Source organism: Carlito syrichta, unplaced genomic scaffold, assembly GCF_000164805.1.
Source record: "Carlito syrichta isolate Samal-C Ts95f unplaced genomic scaffold, Tarsius_syrichta-2.0.1 Scaffold308121, whole genome shotgun sequence".
Taxonomy (NCBI): domain Eukaryota; kingdom Metazoa; phylum Chordata; class Mammalia; order Primates; family Tarsiidae; genus Carlito; species Carlito syrichta.
In genome coordinates this window covers 358,022-378,277 of record NW_007252217.1, presented here as the reverse complement: position 1 = coordinate 378,277, position 20,256 = coordinate 358,022, and the positions used below count along the sequence as shown (strand labels likewise).

The 20,256-nt window shown below is 46.0% G+C and overlaps 1 protein-coding gene across 1 annotated transcript in view; it reads left to right on the top strand.

Annotated features, from left to right (window-relative positions):
- PSTPIP2 (proline-serine-threonine phosphatase interacting protein 2) overlaps positions 1-20,256 on the top strand; it is a 56,051-nt gene that overhangs the window by 9,505 nt on the left and 26,290 nt on the right. The window contains exons 2-3 of the mRNA XM_021716040.1: positions 15,332-15,432; positions 18,550-18,627. Of these exons, the coding sequence (XP_021571715.1) occupies positions 15,332-15,432; positions 18,550-18,627 (179 nt within the window). The remainder of the gene's footprint in view (positions 1-15,331; positions 15,433-18,549; positions 18,628-20,256) is intronic.

Genomic DNA, 20,256 nt, shown 5'->3' with positions numbered 1-20,256 from the left:
TTTTTTTTTTTTTGAGTTGGAGTCTCACTCTGTCACCCAGACTGGAGTGCAGTGGCCACTCCCGGCCACTGCAGCCTCAACCTACTGGGCTCTGGCGATCCTTCCGCCTCGGCCTCCAAGTAGCTGGAACTACAGGTGCACCCTACCACATCCGGCTAATTTTTTGATTTATTGTAGAGATGAGGGTTCGCCAAGTTGTCCAGGCGGGTCTTGAACCCGCGGGCTCAGGCAATCCACTCACCTCAGCCTCCCAAAGCACGGGATTACAGGCTGAGCCACCGAGCCTAGCTTGGGCTAATTTTTTGATTTTTTGTAGCGATGAGGTCTCACTAAGTTGCCCAGGTTGGTCTTGAGCCCTTGAGTTCAGACAATCCTCTCACCTCAGCCTTTCAAAGTGCTGGGATTATGGGCTTGAGCCACTGTGCCTGGCCAATTGAGAGTGATTTCAAAACATTTGAGACAGTGAATGAGCATGATGCATAGAAAGCACTTGTGAACATGTAAATAATAGTTAGAATGAGAGAAATATGGCCCCCAGTTGCTGAAAATGATAACTTAAAACAAGCACCAAGAAAAACATTGATAATAATACAATATTAGGAAGATATTTTATTATTTATTTCTTTCTTTATTTTTTGAGTCAGGGTCTTACTCTGTCACCCAGGCTGGAGTGCAGTGGCACAAACACAGCTCACCACAGCCTGGACCTGCTGGGCTCAGGCCATCCTTCCGCCTCAGCCTCCTGGGTAGCTAGGACAACAGGCGTGTGCCACCGCACCCAGCTAATATATATACTAGTCTCTCTGTGTCTCTATGACTTGGACAATTTTGAAGATCATGGGATAGCTTATTCATAGGATTGTCCTCCATTTGGGTTTGCCTGTTTTCCTGACTAGATTCAGGCCATGCGACTGGGGCAGGATGCTGTGTTACATCAGTCTCAGGGAATGCATTCATCACAGAACGACGCTGTGTTACGCTCAGTCTTGGGGGAATGCAGTGCTTGTTTGGCCTGTTGCTGGTGGTGTTCACATTGGCCCTTTGGTTAAGGTGGTTTTATATCCTGTCGCTGCTGTAATCAATTACTGCATACTCAGTAGCTTGAAGCACCATACACTCATGACTGACAGCTCTAGAGGCCAGAAGTCCAACTTGAGTCTCACTTAGCTAGAAATGAGGAGACATCGAGACTGGCTCCTTCTGGAGGCTCCAGGGCAGATTCCCCTTTCTTGCCTTTTCTATAGTTAAGGCTGCCTGTAGCCACTGGCTTGTGACCCCTTCTTCAATTGGCAAGTTAGCTGCGTCTTATCTTCAAATCTCCCTCTCTCTGACCCTGTACCTGTTGTGACACCTTGTATGCTGCTCTGAATCTCCTTTTTTTTTTTTAAATGGTGCTGGGTACCGTGGCTCAGGAGTTTGGGACCAGCCTCGGCAATATGGTGAGACGTTGTCTCAACAAAAAAATTAGCCAGGTGTGGTGGTGTGTGCCTGTAGTTGAGCTACCTACTGGGAGGCTAAGGTGGGAGGATCACTGGAGCCCAGAAAGTGAAAGCTGTGGTGACCTACAATTATGCCACTGTGTTTCAGTCTGGATGACAGCATGAAGCCCTGGCTCAGGGGAAAAAAAAAAAAGAAAAAAAGAAATGGAGTCTTGCCATGCTGCCCAGGCTTGTCTTGAACTCCTGGGCTTAAGTGATTCTCCCATCTCAGCCTCTTGAGTTGCGGGGACTACAGGCATGAGCCATGTGTCTGGCTTCTTCTGCTTTCTTTTTTCAAGGACCCATTTGGACGATCCATGTCATCTCCCCATCTCAAGGTCGTCAGTTACATCTGTAAAGTCCTTCTTGCTACATGTGGTAGCATATTCACAGGTTCTGGGGGTCAGGATGTGGATGTCTGGAGGGGCTGCTGTCAGCCTACCATCGTGGTGGTTTCTAGTTTCCATCGTAAAAGGATCTATTCCCCCCATTGTAATTAATGAGTACTCCAAGGGGAGAGACACTGAAACCATACAGTTCCTTCTCAAATGAATGCTCAGTCCACTGTTGTACCATCCATGGAAGATTCTTGCCTGAATCAATTATTACTAAGATGGTTGCCCCAGCTTGGGCAACTTGGCGAGACCACATCTCTGCAATTAAAAAAAAAAAAAAGTCAGGTGCAGAGGCGCACACCTGTAATCCCAGCACTTTGGGAGGTGGAGGCAAGAGGATTGCCTGAGCCCAGGGGCTCAAAACTAGCCTGGGCAACTTGGCGAGCCCTCATCTCTACAATAAAAATTTAAAAATGAACTGAGCGTGATGGCGCATGCCTGTGGTTCCAGCTACTTGGAAGGCTGAGGCAGAAGGATCACCATGAGCCCAGCAGGTTGAAGCTGCAGTAGCCATGAATGTGCCACTGTATTCCATCCTGGATGACAGAGTGAGACTGACTCAAAAAAAAAAAAAAAAAAAGATGGTTGCCCACAGGCCTGAAAATATTTTTCAGATGTATTGAATAATACTTGACATATAATTCATTGCCCATGTTTTAAATATAGTTTGATAGGTTTTTTTCCCTTTAGACAGGTTTTCAGTCTGTCGCCCAGGCTGGAGTGCAGTGGCATGTTCTTGGCTCACAGAAGCCTCAACCTCCTGGGCTGAAGCAACCCTCCAACCTCAGCCTCCCAAGTAGCTGGGACTATAGGCATGTACCACAATGCCTGGCTAATTTTTTGTTCTTTTGTAGACATGCAGTCTCGCTATGTTGACTAGGCTGGTCTGAAACTAGGCTCAAGTGATCCTCCCTCCTCGGCCTCATGGGATTAGAGGCATGAGCCACCTAGCTGGATCTTTGTATTTTAAATTATTTTATTTATTTATTCATTTGCTTATTTTAATTGGAGTCTCACTCTGTTGCCCAGGCTGGAGTGCAGTGGTATGCTCACGGCCACTGCAGCCTTGACCTGCTGGGCTCAGGTGATCCTTCTGCCTCAGCCTTCCAAGTAGCTGGAACTACTGGCACGCACTACCACACCCGGCTAATTTTTGATTTATTGTAGAAATGAGGTCTCACCAAGTTGCCCAGGCTGATCTCGAACACCTTGACTCATGCAATCCTCTTGCCTCGGCCTCCCGAAGTACTGGCATTACAGGCTTGAGCCATCATGCCTGGTCTAAATTGTTTATTTTTATTTGGTTATTGTTGACTTGTAAGAAAGCTGTTGCTTTTTGTATATTTAATTTTGTTTCCAGTTTTTCACTTGCTAATCTCTGATTTTCTAAGTAGATACTTGTATTGACACTTTCTGATATTTTTGCTTCTGTCTGGAGTGAGAAGGTAGGAGAGGGGTCACCCTGGGAGTGGACAGCATTGAGAGGAAGGACTCAATCAGCTGTGCTGCCTTTTTTTTTTTTTTTTTTTGGAGTTAAGGTCTCACTCTGCCACCCAGGCTAGAGTGCAATGACATAGTCACAGTTCACCGCAGCCTCGACCTTCTGGAGTCAGGCAATCCTCCCACTTCAGCCTCCCAAGTAACTGGAACTACAGGTGCACGCCACCACACCTGGCTAATTTTTATATTTTTTTTATAGTGACGAGGTCTTATTTTATTGCCCAGGCTGGTCTCACACTCCTGGGCTCAAGAGATCCTCCTTCACCTTGGCCTCCCAAAGTGCTAGGATGACAGGTGTGATCCCCCGTGCCGGCCGACTCTCTCTTTCCTTCAGTGTTCATTTACTGTGGACACTGGAGACCACGAGCTTGGTGCCAGCTGCTGCTCTGGTCTTCACGCCAGTCAGGAGGCTGCTGTGGGTAGAGTCCTGGCCTGCTTGGCCTTGGCACATGTCACAGGCACATGTCATATCCGGCTACTCCTCTTCCCTGGGTGGGGCAGGGCTGGCCAGGTTCCCAGTGTCCTCTCAGCACCCTGCCGAATTCCACCAGTGACTGCAGTTTCAGCTCCTGCTGCTGGGGAGCGTGAGGTGTCACCTAGGGTTGTGCTGGGGACAGTTGTGCATCTTCTCCCCTGTGCTGTCCTGGTTGGAACCGACTTTCCGGCTTCTGTCTGTCTCATCCCATAGGCTGTTGACATTACAGAAATCCCTGCAAACCTCCCATCTCCTCACTGGGCCTATCCCTGTTTTCTACTGTTGCTGCAGGTCATTTGCTGTTTTTGTGTAGCTTGGGGACAGACAGTTAATAGACAAGAATTCAGTTTGCCATGAAGGGACACAGGTAGGGAGAAGGACTCCAATGATAAAAGCAATACAAGTTTGTTTTGTAGAAAGTTGAGAAAACACAGAAAGGTGTGAAGAAGAAAATTACTTTTTTTGAGACAGGGCTTCATTCGGTCACCCAGACTGGAGTGCAGCAGCCTGATTTTGGCTTGCCATAGACTTGAGCTCCTGTACTCGAGTGATAGTCCTGCCTTAGCCTCCTGAGTAGCTGGGACTACAGGCATGCACTACCACACTTGGCTAATCTTTTGATTTTTTTGTATGTTGCCCAGGCTGGTCTCAAACTCCTGGGCTCAAGCGATCCTCTTATCTCGGCCTCCCAAAGCGCTAGGATGTCAGGTTGAGCCCCCGAGTTTAGTCTGAAAATCACTTTCAACATTTTGAAATGTTGCATATTCTCCTAGGCTTTTTTTTTTTTTAATCGAATGTGTTCCTGGATCGCACAGTTACTTCCTCAGTTTCCACTTTCAGGTAACTTATTCTGAATCAAGTGAAGTTACCTTTTTAATCAACTTGTTGACTTGAGAGGAGGCAGGTGTGGATACATGAAAATGTCAAGTATGGCTCTAGCCTGGACACTGCTGGGATGTCTGAGGGTTGTAGGAGTGGGGTGGGCAGATTGTGGGTTTGTGGAATAATTACTGGGGCAGGAACTGGGTTGAGATTTTATTCTTGTCTTCATAAGCCACTCTTCCATCCTTCCTTCCTTCCTTCCTTCCTTCCTTCCTTCCTTCCTTCCTTCCTCTTTCTCTTTCTCCCTTCCTCCCTCTCTTTCTCTTCCTCCCTCCCTCCCTTCTTTCTTTTTTTTTTGAGTCACAGTCTCACTCTGTTGGCAGCCTCAACCTGCTGGGCTCAGGTAGCCTTCTGTCTCAGCCTTCCAAGTAGCTGGAACCATAGGTGTGTACCACCATGTAGCTGGAACCATAGGTGTGATTGTAGAGACGAGATCTCCCTAAATTGCCCAGGTTGGTCTTGAACCTCTGTACTCATGCAGTCCTCTCACCTTCGCCTCCCAAAATGCTGGGATTACAGGTATGAGCCACTGTGTCTAGCCCCTTCCTTTCTTTCTTTCTGGCAGTCTCACTTTGTCATCCTGGCTGGAATGCAGTGACTCATTCATAGCTTTGAACTCCTCTGCTCAAGTGATCCTCCCACTTCAGCCTTCAGGGTAGCTGAGACTACAGGCGTGGGCCACCACACCAGGCTAAGTTTTAATTTTTTTGTAGAAACAGGGTCTTGCTATGTTGCCCAGGTTGGTCTTGACCTCCTGGCTTCAAGTGATCCTCCCACCTCAGACTCCCAAGGGGCTGGATTTACAAGCATGAGCCACCGTACCCAGCGCACTGTTATTGCTTAAGAGAAGGTTGAAGAACACAACTGTCACAGTGATTTTGACCTTAGGCTTAGGAGAACATGGCAGAACATACTGGCAGCAGTTTCTAGAGCTCTTGCTAGGGTATCTCCGACTCCTCTCCAGCTGCTTCCCAGATGACAACACACATATTTTTGAAAAACTAACAGGGTACATTTGTTTCACTGTTGTTTGCTCTTAATAAAAAAAATCACATGATCTAAATACATTCTTTTTTTGCTAATGTGGCTAACCTTGAAGAATTCAAATGTGGCTTCCTTAATTCTCTTCGTTTGCATTTGACAACCTCCATGCACATTGTCTGTTTTAATCCTTCCAATGAGCCCCATTTACAATCTAGTACATTAACACAGAGAGGGTGAATCAGCCCAGCCACATGGCTTGTGAGTGGTGGAATTGGGATCCACATCCGAGTGTGGCATGAGAGCCTGGGTGCTTCCCATGTAGACTGCAAAGAAATGAACCAACTGTCAAAAAGCTAGGCACAGTTCTTGTTCTTAAATAAGAGAAACTCCGTAGCTGAGTAGTTTAAGAATACAGACTTTAATCTGTTTCAAATTATAGATTTTGGCTAGGCATGGTGGCTCATACCTATCATCCCAGCACTTTGGGAAACTGAAATAAGAGGATCACTTGAACCCAGGAGGTCAAGACCAGCCTGAGCAACATAACGACACTTCATCTCTACAAAAAGTAAAAAAATTAGCTAAGTGTGGTGGCACACGGTGAGCTGTGGTGAGGCGTGATCGCGCCACTGTACTCCAGCCTGGGTGACAGTGAGACCCTAACTCAAAAAAAAAAAAAAACCAAAGAAAGAAATACAGATTTTGAGCCTCTGTTGCCTGTTCTTTACAAGACAATGATGACAGCCATGTCTTAAGATTGTTGCAAGGAATAAACAAGATATTCCATTAAAATACTTGGCATACTGTTTGGCACATAGCAAGTATTCAATGTATATTAGACACAACTATTAACATTAATTAATAATAGCTAATCCATATTCTCACAGTCTCATCCATTTGCTTTTACCTCTTTGGGTGGTGAGTAAATAGGACCAAGGTTGACAGCACAGGGAGCTGAAATGAACCTCCTGGGGCCAGGCGTGGTGGCTTACGCCTGTTATCCCAGCACATGGGATGCTGAGGCAGGATGATTGCCAGAACCCAGGGGTTTGAAACAAGCCTGGGCAACTTGTTGAGACCTCATCTCTACAATAAATCAAAAAATTAGCTGGGTGTGGTGACATGTGCCTGTAGTTCCAGCTACTCAGGAGGCTGAGGTGGGAGGATCACCTGAGACTAGCAGGTCGAGGTTGCGGTGAGCTGTAATCATGCCACTGCACTCCAGCCTGTGTGACAGAGTGAGTCTTTAACTCAAAAAAGTAAATAAAATAGAATGAAATGAAATGAACCTCCTGGCCTTTGTCTCCAGCCTGCTGTGGTCTTAGCACTCTTACCACACACCTGAGAGATTTGGAGGCCATTGCCATCGGAGTTGCCATTTCTCGAAGAGGTGATGATAAGAAGACACTGCTTCCTGGTATCTGTTTCCCCGGTTGTAAAGCATGGAAATTGCCCATCTCCCCGTGTTTATGGACCAGGCTGGGACCCTTCAATGCAAATGCGCACGCTGGGCCCCCTCTGTCCAGGTGGCAAACAGATGCAGCCTCTGTGTGAAATGCAAAGCAGCTAGCCTCCTCACCGCACCAGGGGCTCCCTGATTTCCAAAGGGCATCTGTGCAGATCTATGAATTTTACTCAAGCCTGGAGGTTTTAAAATGAAATGCAAGCTGGACGCGATGGCTCATACTTGTAATCCTAGCACCTTGGGAGGCAGAGGCGAGAGGACTGCTGGAGTACAGGGATTCGAGAGCAGCCTGGGCAACTTGGGGAGACCTCATCTCTATCATAAATCAAAACAAAAGCCAGGCTCGGTGGCTCAGCCTGTAATCCCATGCCTTTGGGAGGCTGAGGTGAGTGGATTGCCTGAGCCCGTGGGTTCGAGACCCGCCTGGGCAGCGAGACCTCATCTCTACAATAAATCAAAAAAATCAGCCGGGTGTGGTAGCGCGCTCCTGTAATTCCGGCTACTCGGAAGGCTGAGGCAGAAGGATCGCCGGAGCCCAACAGATCGAGGCTGCAGTGGCCGGGAGCGGCCACTGCACTCCAGTCTGGGCGACAGAGTGAGACTCCAACTCCAAAAAAAATAAAAAATAAAATAAAATAAAAAAATAAATAAATCAAAACATTAGTTGGACGTGGTGATGCACGCCTGTGGTTCCAGCTACTTGGAAGGTTGAGGAGGGAGGATCACCTGAGCCCAGGAGGTCAAGGCTGCAGTGGCTGTGAGCATGCCACGGCACTCTAGCCTGGGCAACAGAGTGAGACTAAAATTCAATAAATAAATAAATGAATAAATAAATAAATACATAAATAAATAAATTAATTAAATGCATATCTGGAGAGTCTTCTCTGGCTTCTTCTTTGCTAGTCTCTCAGACCTGTGACCTGCTCCATCTTGTAAGCTCCTTGAGGCAGATGCCATGGTTGCTCTTTTGTTATTTGTGTTTTCTTTTTTTGAGTCGAGGTCTCACTGTGTTGCTCAGGCTGGAGTGCAGTGGCACACTCACAGCTCACTGGCCTCGACCTCCTGGGCTTAGGCCGTCTTCCTGCTTCAGCCTCCTGAGTAGCTGGGACTACATGTGTGCACCACCACATCCAGCTAGTTTTTTTGTTTTTTGTAGAGACCTTGCTTTGTTGACTAGGTTGGTCTCAAATTCCTGGACTCAAGCCGTCCTTCCACTTCAGCCTCCCAACATGCTGGAATTACAGATGTGAGCCACCATACCCGGCCTGTCTTCTGTCTTTTCTACAGTGGCAGCTTTCCAGTGGCACCCCGGCCACTTGTACTATAAAAAGGCTCAGGTACTCATCCCACTGCGTCCAAAATGAGCAGATCTGGGGTGAAATGGAGGGTTTCACAGGCTGCCTGGGGGATTCTGGCCAGGTGGCCCCTGAGCCCAAGTCTGCAGAGACTGGAGTCTGGCCCAAGTCTGCATTGTCATAGGAGTGGGCTTGAGGTCCAGAACCAGAACTCACAGTGGGCGCAGGTAACCCTGATGGGGACTGCAGGGGCCCTTTGCTTCCCCTCTGCTCACTATGCCTTCTGCCCGGAGGCCACCAAGTGCAGAAGACATGAAAAGGAAGGCAGAAGCAAGGCCCCCGCATCGTGGAATTAGAGGCTCTCTATCCCCCACAGCCTCCTGCAGTCAGTTCAGAACCATCTATGGAAAGACGCCATGTCCCCACTGAGTAGCTCTGCACCTCTGCTAAAACTCATTTGGCCATGGACCAGCAAGTCTATTTCTGGATTTCATCCTATTCTGTTGGTCTACTTGTCTTTCCTCTGATTAGTACCATACTCTTTCAAAAAAAGTTTCTTTTTTCAGAGTCCAGGTCTCTCCCTACTGCCCAGGCTGGAGTGCAGTGGCATGATCATGGCTCACTGCGGCCTCGACCTCCTGGGCTCAGGGGATCCTTCCGGTTCTGCTTCTCGAGTAGCTGGGACTACAGGTGTGTGCCACCATATCTGGCTAAATTTTCTTATTTTTTGTACAGATGATGTCTCGCTATGTTGCCCAAGCTAGTCTTGAACTCCTGGGCTCAAGCTATCCTTCTGCCTCAACTTCCCAAAGTGCTGGGATTACAGGTGTGAGCCATTGCACCCAGCCAAAAAAAAAAAAGTTTTGAAATCAAGTGGTGTGAGTCCTCCAACTTTGTTCTTAAAAAAATTTTTTGGGAGGATGCCTATTCTAGGGTCTTTGCGATTGTTTATACATTTTAGGCTCAACTTGCAAATTTCTACAGAAAATAATTTGGGGATTTTCATGAGATTTTGTTGAATCTATAGACCAAGCGGGGGAAATTGATATGTTAACAATATTCATTCTTTCAATACACACACGTGGTGTATGTCTACCTTTATTTAGGTCTTCTTCCAGCAATGCATTTTTGTAATTTTCAGTGATAAAGTCTTGCACAACTTCTTGAAAATCATCCCTGTATAGCTTATATTTTTTATGCCCTTGTAAATGATGTTTCACATTTTTTTTCCTTTTTTTGCCACTGGTGTATAGAAATACAGTTGATTTTTGTGTATTAACCTTATGTCCTGAAACCTTGTTAGGTTTATTTATTAGTTCTAGCAATTGTTTTGTAAACTCCTTGAGATTTTCTATGTACATAATCATGTTGTCTGCAAATAAAGGCAGTTTTACTTTTTATTTTCTAATATGCATGCTTATTATTAATATTATTTTGAGTCAGGGTCTCATTCTGTCACCCAGGCTGGAGTGCAGTGTCACTATCATGGCCACCACAACCTTGACCTACTGGGCTCAGGTGATTCTTCCCCCTCAGCCTTCCAAGTAACTGGAACCACAGGCGTACACTACCATGCCCGGCTAATTTTTTGATTTATTGTAGAGATGAGGTCTTGCCAAATTGCCCAGGTTGGTCTTGAACCCCTGGACTCAGGAAATTTTCTCACCTCTGCCTACCAAAATGACAAGTGTGAGCCACTGCGCCTGGCCCATATCTCACACATTTTGATGTGTTATCTTTTTGTTACCAGTTAGTTGGTTTGAAATGTATTCTAATTTCCCATGCAAGTGCTAGCCATTTTTAAAGACTCCATTTAAATTTTATTTCTTCTCTTCTCTGAAGACCCTAAACTTTCCTCTTTTGTCTACTGCATTTGTTATATATTTTCTCTGTAGTCTTCTATATGTGGGGGGACCCCAAAAAAACCCAGAATTATCTTTTGGAGGGCAGACCCCTTGTAGCACAGGCTTCCCTAGCTAGGTAAGTGTTCCAGGAATCCATCGTTATCAGTGGACCATCTAGTGTTATTGTGAGAGGCTGCATTTGTCTTCAGTGAATTTTTTCTGGAGATTCTTTCAATGCATTTGCCCATTTCATGATGAGTGATTTATGAGCGCATCTGCCCACACCGCACTGAGTGTTCAGCAGTTTTTGACCAAAAATAGCATGACTCCTATGCCGCACCCTCCCTATTCACCTGACCTCATCCTGAATGACTCCCCTCCCATAAAAAAAGTCTTCAAAGGGAAATATTTTACCCATGTGGAAGAGATGAAACAAAAAACAGCAGAAGCACTAAAAAACATCAACATTGATGAGATAAAAAACTATTTTGAGCAGTAGAAAAAGCATCTTGACAGGTGTGTTGAATCAGACAGAGCGTACTTTAAAGGTGAGTTAAGTTTAAACATGTAAGAATAAATACACAATTTTTATAAATAAATTCTGGGTTTTTTGGGGTCCTCCTCGTATTATCTTATTCTCTAATTTTCCTTGTGCATACATGTTTGTTATATGTATATATCTTTTACTGACTCCCTAATGAAGGCTCCCTGATTGCAAGAACTATCTTATACTGGCTTTGCAAATTTTTTAGTACTTTGTATGTAGATGATATGTAATTAATAGACATTTCTCAAGCACCATCAGCATTGAAGCTTCTGTGGATGATAACATTTGGGCATAATATAGATATACTTTAGTTAGCTAATTTTTGTTGTTGTCATTTTGTTTGTTTCTAATTTTTGAGTTGGGGTCCCACTCTGTCACCCAGGCTGGAGTGTGGTGGCACAATCATGGCTCACTGGAGCCTCAAACTCCCATCCCAGGTGATCCTCCTGCTTAAGCCTCCTGAGCAACTGGGACTACAAGTGCATGCCACCATGCCCAGTCAATTTTTTAGAATTTTTTTAGAGATGAGATCTTGCTATGTTGTTCAAGGCTGGTCTCTAATTCCTGGGGTCACGCGATCCTCCCGCCTCAGTCAGCCTCCCAAAGTGCTAAGATTACAGGTGTGAGCCACCATGCCAAGCCATGAGTTAACTAATTTTTAAACAAATGTGAATTAATGATACAAAACAGTATATGCTAAGAGCCAAAGGCAAGAACCAGGCATAAACACTCCAGGCACTGAGGAGAGGGAGGGAGGATGAGAAGGGAGAATTGTTTGAGGAAGGCTGCAGAGGGGAAGTTTGAGCTGCCTCTGAAGCAGAGGGAGAGTTTAAGCGAAGAGGGAAAATATATCATTCACTGTGGGGGGGGGGAGCACATGCAAAGGTCCTGGGGTGGAAACAGACACTGCCCGTGCAAAGGCAGGGAAGAGGCCAGCGTGGGAAGAGCTGGGACACTGCAGGGAGGCTCTGGTTACCACACCCAGGATGCTGAGTTTTGAGTTGGGCACACTCACTTCTGATGGCAGGTCAGTGCTGCCATCTCAGAGCTCCTGGGACAGGGCATGAGGTCTTCGTTCTTGCTGGGTACCTGTTCCGGTTTCTGCCAGTCCAGTGACCACCCATGCTCTCTGAGAAGCATAGGCAGAAGCTTCCAGGCAGAAGCTTCCACCTTGAGCTTGACCATAGGCACTCTTTCTCCTGGGGATTTTCTTTCTTGGTTGCCTCTGCCTGGCCACGCCTCTGAAGCAGTCATTCTGGTTTTTTGAAGACTGGAAGCTGGGAGGTCTGTGGTTTTGGTTTGTATTTCCTGGAAACCCTGGCCCAGTTCTGCCTACCCTGTCCCAATCAAAGAATAGCCACACCCTTAATTAAGAAAAAGGAAATGTCAGTGAGAATTGTGAGACAGGGAAGCCCAGTGTCTTTCTCTGGAAAGAACAAAGGCTTCTGTCCACAAACCAGCTTCAACACTGGCCCTTTGTATTCATTCATTCATTCACTCAGGAATCTGTGTTTTAATTGTTCTCTTCCAAAGCATCAGGCCGAGCATACAATATGTGTTTTCATTCCACAGAATTTCACTGTAGGCCTTTGATGTGAATAATATTAACATAGCCAGGTGTAGTGGCTCATGCATGTAATCCTAGCACTATGGGAGGCCAAGGCAGGAGGATTGCTTGAGCCTAGAAATTGGAGACCAGCATGGGGAACATAGCAGGACTTCATCTCTACAAAAACATCAAAAATTAGCCAGGCGTGATGACAAGTACCAGTAATCCCAACTACTCAGAAGGCTGAGGATTGCCTGAACCCAGCAAGTCCAGGCTATGGTGAGCTGTGATCATGCCACTGTATTCCAGCCTAGAAGACAGAGAGAGACCGTAACTCAAAAAATAATATTAAGATAGACTTTGGGGGGCGCAGGAAATAGTCCAAGAGGAAAGAACTTTCTGGCACGTGCAGTGGTGTTGGGACAGGAAGGCGCTCCGGTGGCTGAGACCAACCTGGAAGAAGGAGCATGGAGCTCCTCAGAGACCCCAGAAGACTTGAGAGTTGAAGGGCTGGCTCTGGGTTCTGGAGGGGAGGATGAAAGCATTGTCTCAGAGCTGCAGTGGACACAGCATTTCAGGGGGATTAAGATGCTCACCTGGCTAAGACAGGGGCATCGGGTGGAGGGGCTGTTGGACAAATGAGACTTGTGTGGAGGCTGTTTCTTTGGGGGCTCCCAAGGTCCAAATTGTGCTCAGAAATTTTCACAAACATAGAACCAAACACTTTTCTTTTTTTTTTTTTTTTAGTCAATCTCACTGTGTTGCCCAGGCTGTAGTGCAGTGGCATACTCACAGTCACCACAGCCTTGACCTGCTGGCCTCAGGCGATCCTTCTGTCTCAGCCTCCCAAGTGACTGGAACCACATCCAGGTGCCACCATGCCTGGCTGATTTTTTTATTTATTGTAGAGATGCAGTCTCACTATGTTGCTCAGGCTGGTTTCAAACACCTGAGCTCAGGTAATTCTTTTGCCCCTGCCTCCCCAAGTGCTGAAATTACAGGATGAGCCACCACACCCAGCTACCTTTATTTTTTTTTTAATTATTTATCTTTTGGAGTCAAAGTCTCACTCTGTCACCCAGGCCAGAGTGCAGTGGGCGTGATCATGGCTCATTGCAACTTTGACCTGCTGGACTCAGGCAATCCTTCCACCTCAGCCTCCTGAGTAGATGAGACTATAGGTGCGTGCCACTACGCCCAGCTAATTTTTTATTTTTTGTGTAGAGATGAAGTCTGGCTTTGTTGTCCAGGCTGGTCTTGAACTCTTAGGCTCAAAGCAATCCTCCCACCCTGGCCTCCCAAAGTGCTGGGATTACAGACGTGAACCACCGAATTCAGCCAGAAACAAATATCTTTCTAATTTGGATTTATTTATATGCTTATAATGCTTATATAAATTCATTTTAAAAATGCAATGCAGTCCAGATGCTGTGGCTCAAGCCTGTAACCCCAGCTCTTTGGGAGGTGGAAGTGAGAGGATTGCTTGAGCCCAGGGGTTTGAGACCAGCCTGGGCAACTTGGTGAGACCTCATTTCTACAATAAATTTAAAAATTAGGTGGGTATGGTGGTGCACACCTGTAGTCCCATCTATTTGGGAGGCTGAGGCAGGAGGATTGCCTGAGCCTAGCAGGCCAAGGTTGTGGTGAGCCATGATTGTGCTACTGTACTCCAGCCTGGCCAACAGAGTAAAACTCTGACTCTAAAACAGAAACAAAAACAAACCGCAATGTGAGTTGTGGCCTGTTAAGTTTCCAAATGCCATGTTGAAATCAGCCTCAGGCCTCTGCCTTGCTGGGACCTCCCTTGTGTACTCAGCCAGGCCGTCATGAGTGTCTACAAGTGGAGGAGAGAAATTCCGATTCTCCTGTCCAGGGCTGCGTGGAGAGGTGTCCGTAGAAAGCCCTCACCCCACCCAGAGCCATGCCTGGCTCTGCACACAGGGGCTAGGAGGCTGGTCCCCCTCGGCTGGGCTGGGGGGTGATTTCAAAGTTCCCCAGGTCATACCCGGAGGCAGCCTGAGGAACCAGATTCTGAATCAGACAACCCTCAGGGAACCAGCCTTGCATTTAGAGACCTTGATTTTTGGCTTGGGAGCTTGGGGGATGTGATTTTTTAAATGCACTGCATGTGTCCAGTCATGGTGGCTCACGCCTATAATCCCAGCACTTTGGGAGAAGGTGGTGGGAGGATTGCCTGAACCCAGAGGTTTGAGACCAGCCTGGGCAACTTGTTGAGACCTTATCTCTACAAGAAATCAAAAAATTAGCTGGGCGTGGTGGTGGGTACCTGTAGTTCCCCTACTCAGGAGGCTGAGGCAGGAGGATCCCTTGAGCCCAGCCGGTGGAGGCTGTGACAGCTGCTCTCCAGCCTGGGTGACAGAGTGAGACTCCAATTCAAAAAAAAAAAAAAAACCGGGCTTGGTGGCTCAGCCTGTAATCCCGCACCTTTGGGAGGCTGAGGTGAGTGGATTGCCTGAGCCTGCAGGTTCAAGACCCGCCTGGGCAACTTGGCGAGATCACATCTCTACAATAAATCAAAAAATTAGCCTGGCGTGGTAGTGTGTGCCTGTAGTTTCAGCTACTTGGAAGGCTGAGGCGGAAGGATCGCCGGAGCCCAGCAGGTCGAGGCTGCAGTGGCTGGGAGCAGCCACTGCACTCCAGTCTGGGTGACAGAGTGAGACTCCAACTCAAAACAAAACAAAACAAAAAAAAAACAAGAAGAGAAATTAAAACCCTTTCAGAGACCTGCGTTTTTACTTCTTCTCTTTGTTCTTTTGGATCATGTGTGTCCTGGAGGTCCAAGTGAATGAGTCACATCCCGAGGCCGTTTCCTGCCTCCTCTGCCTTGCCTCTCAGGGGGTCTAAGGGGACACCGGCCATGCAGTTGAGTCTGACGCCATCTTGTCTTTTCCACCAGAATTCAGACATCCTCAGCACCATCGGCTATGACAGTATCCTCCAGCACCTGAACAACGGCCGCAAGAACTGCAAGGAGTTTGAGGAGTTTTTAAAAGAGAGGTAGGACACTCTGCTTCCTGTGGGGTCCCCCTCATCACCACAAGAGGCAACTACTGCTTTCCATTTGTGTTTCTCGGTTCTGAAGACCCACTGCTGTGGTTGTGGATGGCACCCAAGGAGGGGGAAAGCTCTCTGTTAGAAACTAATGAAAGATAACACTTACGATGAGGGCTGGGTGTGGTGGTTCATGCCTGTCATCCTAGCACTCCGGGAGGCGGAGGCGGGAGGATAGCTTGAGCCTGGAGTTCAAAACCAGCCTGGGCAATATAGTGAGACCGCGTCTTCACCGAAAAATCAAAATACAAAAATAAACTGTGGTGTATGTCTGTAGTCCCAGCTACTCAGAAGGCTGAAGTGAGAGGATTGCCTGAGCCCAGGAGGTTAAGGCTGTGGTGAACTGTGATTGTGCCACTGTACTCCAGTCTGGGTGACAGAGTGAGACCTGGACTCAAATAAATAAATAAACAAATAACTAGTTAATAGTCAACAGCTAGTGAAATATCACTGAAGTACAGAATGTATTTTCTACAAAAATGAAGCAAAAGCAACATGAACCCCAGCCCTAGGAGGTTGAGGCTCGTCAGTGCTGATTGACTTGTCCTTCACAGCCTCAGATACCCGCAACTGTTTAAAGCAGAAACAGAAAGTTAAGATGTTTTAATCTAGAGCCCCTTATTTATTTGCCTATTTTTTTTTTAATGTCAGAAGGATCTTTTAGGAACTAATACTTCCTGTGGCAAAAAACCAGTTATTTAAAATTCAGCAATTCCTTTCGTTTCACTTCCATGTTTTCTTCCTCTGTGATATTCACATCAAATGGGCTTGAAATCTTTATTTTAAAAAGCATATTGAGCCGGGCATGGTGACTCGTGCCTGTAATCCCAGCACTTTGGGAGGCGTAGGGGAGAGGATTGCCTGAGCCCATGGGTTTGAGACCAACTTGAACAACATGGTGAGACCTCGTCTCTACAATAAATAAATTAGCCAGGCGTGGTGGTGTGCGCCTGTGATTCCAGCTGCTTGGAAGACTGAGGCTGCAGTGGCTGTGAGCATGTCACTGCATTCCAACCTGGGTGTCAGAGTGACTCTAACTCCAAAAAAACAAAAACAAAAACAAAAAAACATATTGAGGTCTCTTCTTTTGAGATTGTTTGTTGTGTCTGTCTGACTATCTATCCTGTCTGCATACTGGCATAAAGAAATGCCCGTTGCAATCATCACTAGATGTTAATTCTAGCTGTCTTCAGTTGGTGGAATTTTGGAGGGTTTGTTGCATTTTTATTTTATGAGGCACAACTGCACTAGAACTCAGGGAAATGCAAATTAAAATGAGAAATTCTTTTTGAAAAATTTTCAATCTCCCTCCTCAGGCTGGTAGCAATGAAAAAAGACCATTACTGTAAGTGTATCTGAGCATTCACTTATAGTAACTTATAGGGCATGGGGGTCGTCTGCACTTTTTGTGGAAGTATACATTGAGAGGGCCCTTCCGAGAATACTTTGGGCTACTTTTCACAGTATAAACTGCATATCCTTTTCATCTAGAAAACACTCTCAGACATGCCCATGGGGATATGACCAAGCAATTTTTTTTTGTTTTTTTTTTTGGTGGTAACAAAAAATTGGAAACAAATCAGGGGACCTTGGGCCATGGAAAACTCTATATTATGAACACAGCAACCCAGTGGACCTATGTAGGCTGAGGAAAGCCATATATGATAGACTGCTAGCTCAAAACCAGAGCAGCAAGTCACAGATGATTACAGGCACGAGTCACCGTGCCCGGCTCAATATGCTTTTTAAAATATGTACACAAAGGAAGACATGTCCACTTGTCCATGTGAAGGACAGGATGGGACTGCAGAGAAAGAGACTTTGAAACATCCCCCAGCCTTGCCAGCGACTGTCCTTGGGGGAGCAGTGTGGAGGGGCAGGCCTCAGACAATGCACCTTTGTGTGTTGGAATCTTGCATAGGAATGTCTTCATTTACTACTTAGGTAATTCTTTAAAATCTGGAGGAGGGCTGGGCTTGGTGGCTCATGCCTGTCATTCCGACACTTTGGAAGGTAGAGGTGAGAGGATTGCCTGCGTCCAGCGGTTCAAGACCAACCCGGGCAACTTGGCAAGACCTCTTGTCTATAATAAATCAAAGAATTAGCGGGATGTGGTGGCACATGCCTGTAGCTACTTGGAAGGCTGAGGCAGAAGGATTGCCTGAGTCCAGCAGTTCGAGGCTGTGGTGACTGTGAGTGTGTCACTGTACTTCGGGCTGGTCAACAGAGTGAGTCTCTGACTAAAAAAAAAAAAAATGGAGGAAGAAAATGTGGTAGACAAACCTCCATTCCTCCTACCTCATCAGAGGGTATAGACAAGGCTGAGTTCAGACAAGAAGTTATGAGGGTGGCAGAAAGCAGCAGGGGATGGAGAGGTTGGGGATACAGAGGACACTGAGTGCTTGACACAGACACTGAATGCTGCACTCACATGGGCTGCTCTGACTGCAGAGTATCCATCACAAAACCCTGCTTTCTTTGTCCCAGTGGAGGCACATGTTGAATGACTGAGTGAGCACTCTGGGATGGTCAGGGGGGCTTGAGGAGATGGGGACTGGACCACCGGTACAGTGTTCCATGAACTCTCTCTTGTTCCACTTGAGAAATGCCTGGGGTTCCCGTCCATATTGGGGCTTTCTAGCTGGAGAACGCCACCTCAGACCTAATGGCCAGCAGCCTTGTCACAGTCTGTCCCTGTGTTAATCTAATATTGTCAGATTTTCAGAGTAAGAAGAAAGAAATATAAACATAAAATTAAAGAAGTAAAAGTTCTATAAAGTTAAATTAGAATTGGAAACACCAGCGTGAAGTCACGCTTTTAAAATCTGTCCTCTGAAAGTCCCAGTCCTCTGTGACAATGACCAATGCTAGAACTGAGAATCTGATTTCTAAATAGAATTAATCACTAAAGGGGGCCAGGCACACTTGGAGAGATAACTGGAGGACATTTTGCACTTCAGAGAAGGGCATATCTGAGCTTCTCTCCGCAGATGCATTGCCACCCAGGGGATGTCACTGTGCCCTAACCAAGGATCTTGTCCTTCCTCTCTTCTGTTCCCCAAGGGCAGCGATTGAAGAGAAATATGGCAAAGACTTGCTCAGCCTCTCGAGGAAGAAGCCGTGTGGCCAGTCTGAGATCAAGTAGGTGCCACGTTTCTCTGGCTTCCAGGTGGGCTAATAATGCCCAGGGGCCCCCACTGCTTGAGCAGAGAGAGTTGGCCAGGAGGTTGAAGGGTGTTGGCTGAAGAAAATATGGGTTTTTTTGGGGGGGGGCTGCTGGGGAGGTTGGTGAGGGTCTCACTGTTTTGCTCAGGGTGAGTTCCAACTTGCAATCTTCCTGCCTCAACCTCTAAGTAGCTGGACTATAAGCATGTACTACTGTGCCCGAACTGGAAAAAAGATTTATTTTTTCTTAGTTTCAATTGTGAAAAGTCTAGACAAGCAGAAAGAAAGCTAAAATGGACTATGAAGATTCAATTCATTGTTATTGTTTTTTAAATTTTCTTTGAAGTCTTTTTATATGCATACTTTTCCATAGATAGGCTTATGTATGATATATAATTTTATATTATAAATTTAACAGAGGGACTTCTTGCTTTATATATACATATATTTATAAAATAATGATAAAATTATACATATAAAAATATGAAATTATATATGTTTTATGGTTTGTGAAAGCTATGAGAAACTGTCTTTGCACCATTTTACTGGGATGACTGAGAAAGAGGAAAACATTGAGAGATATTAAAAATATTAAGAGTTATATAAACCTAGAAAACTTGTTACCCTCGGAGATAGGACATTAGTACAAGGAGAATTTGTTTATTCATTGATTAATTATATTTTGACTGGTGTATTGGCTCACACCTGTAATACCAGCAGCACTTTGGGAGGCTGAGACAGGAGGGATAGCTTAATCTCAGGAGTTCGAGACTGGCCTGGGCAACATAGCAAGATTTCGTCTCTCCAAAAAATAAAAAATAAGCGGGGCATGGTGGCACACATCTGTAGTCCCAGATATTCCGGAGACTGAGGCAGAAGGATCACCTGAGCCTAGGAGGTTGAGGCGGTGATGAGCCATGATCGTGCCCTCTAACCTGGGTGGCAGAATAAGACCCTGACTAAAAAAAAAAAACAAAACATATTTTATCTTATCTCTGATGTTTTAAATGAAAAAAAAAGTACAGAAAAATAAAAAGACAAACATAGCAAAGAGCTATGCACCCATACCTAGACTTCACAATTTTCACATTTGTCCTGTAGATTTTTCAATTATTAAGAACATAAATACTTTAACTTTATTATTTATTTATTTAGTTTTTGAGTTGGAGTCTCACTCCGTCGCCCAGGTTGAGTGCAGTGGCACGCTCACGGCCATCCCAGCGCTGACCTGCTGGGTTCAGGTGATCTTTCCTCTTCAGTCTTCTAAGTAGCCAGAACTACATGTGTGCACTACCACACCTGGCTAATTTTTTGACTTATTGTAGAGATGAGGGCTCACCAAGTTGCCCAGGCTGTTCTCGAACCCGTGGGCTCATGCAATCTCCTCACCTTGGCCTCCCAGAGTGCTGGGATTATAGGCTTGAGCCACCACGCCCGGCCTTAACAGTTTAATTTTAAACCTGGAAGCAGCTATCTCTCCAAGTGTGCCTGGCCCCTTTTAGTGATTAATTCTATTTAGAAATCAGATTCTCAGTTCTAGCGTTGGTCATTGTCACAGAGGACTAGGAGTTTCAGAGGACAGATTTTAAAAGCATGAATTCACAC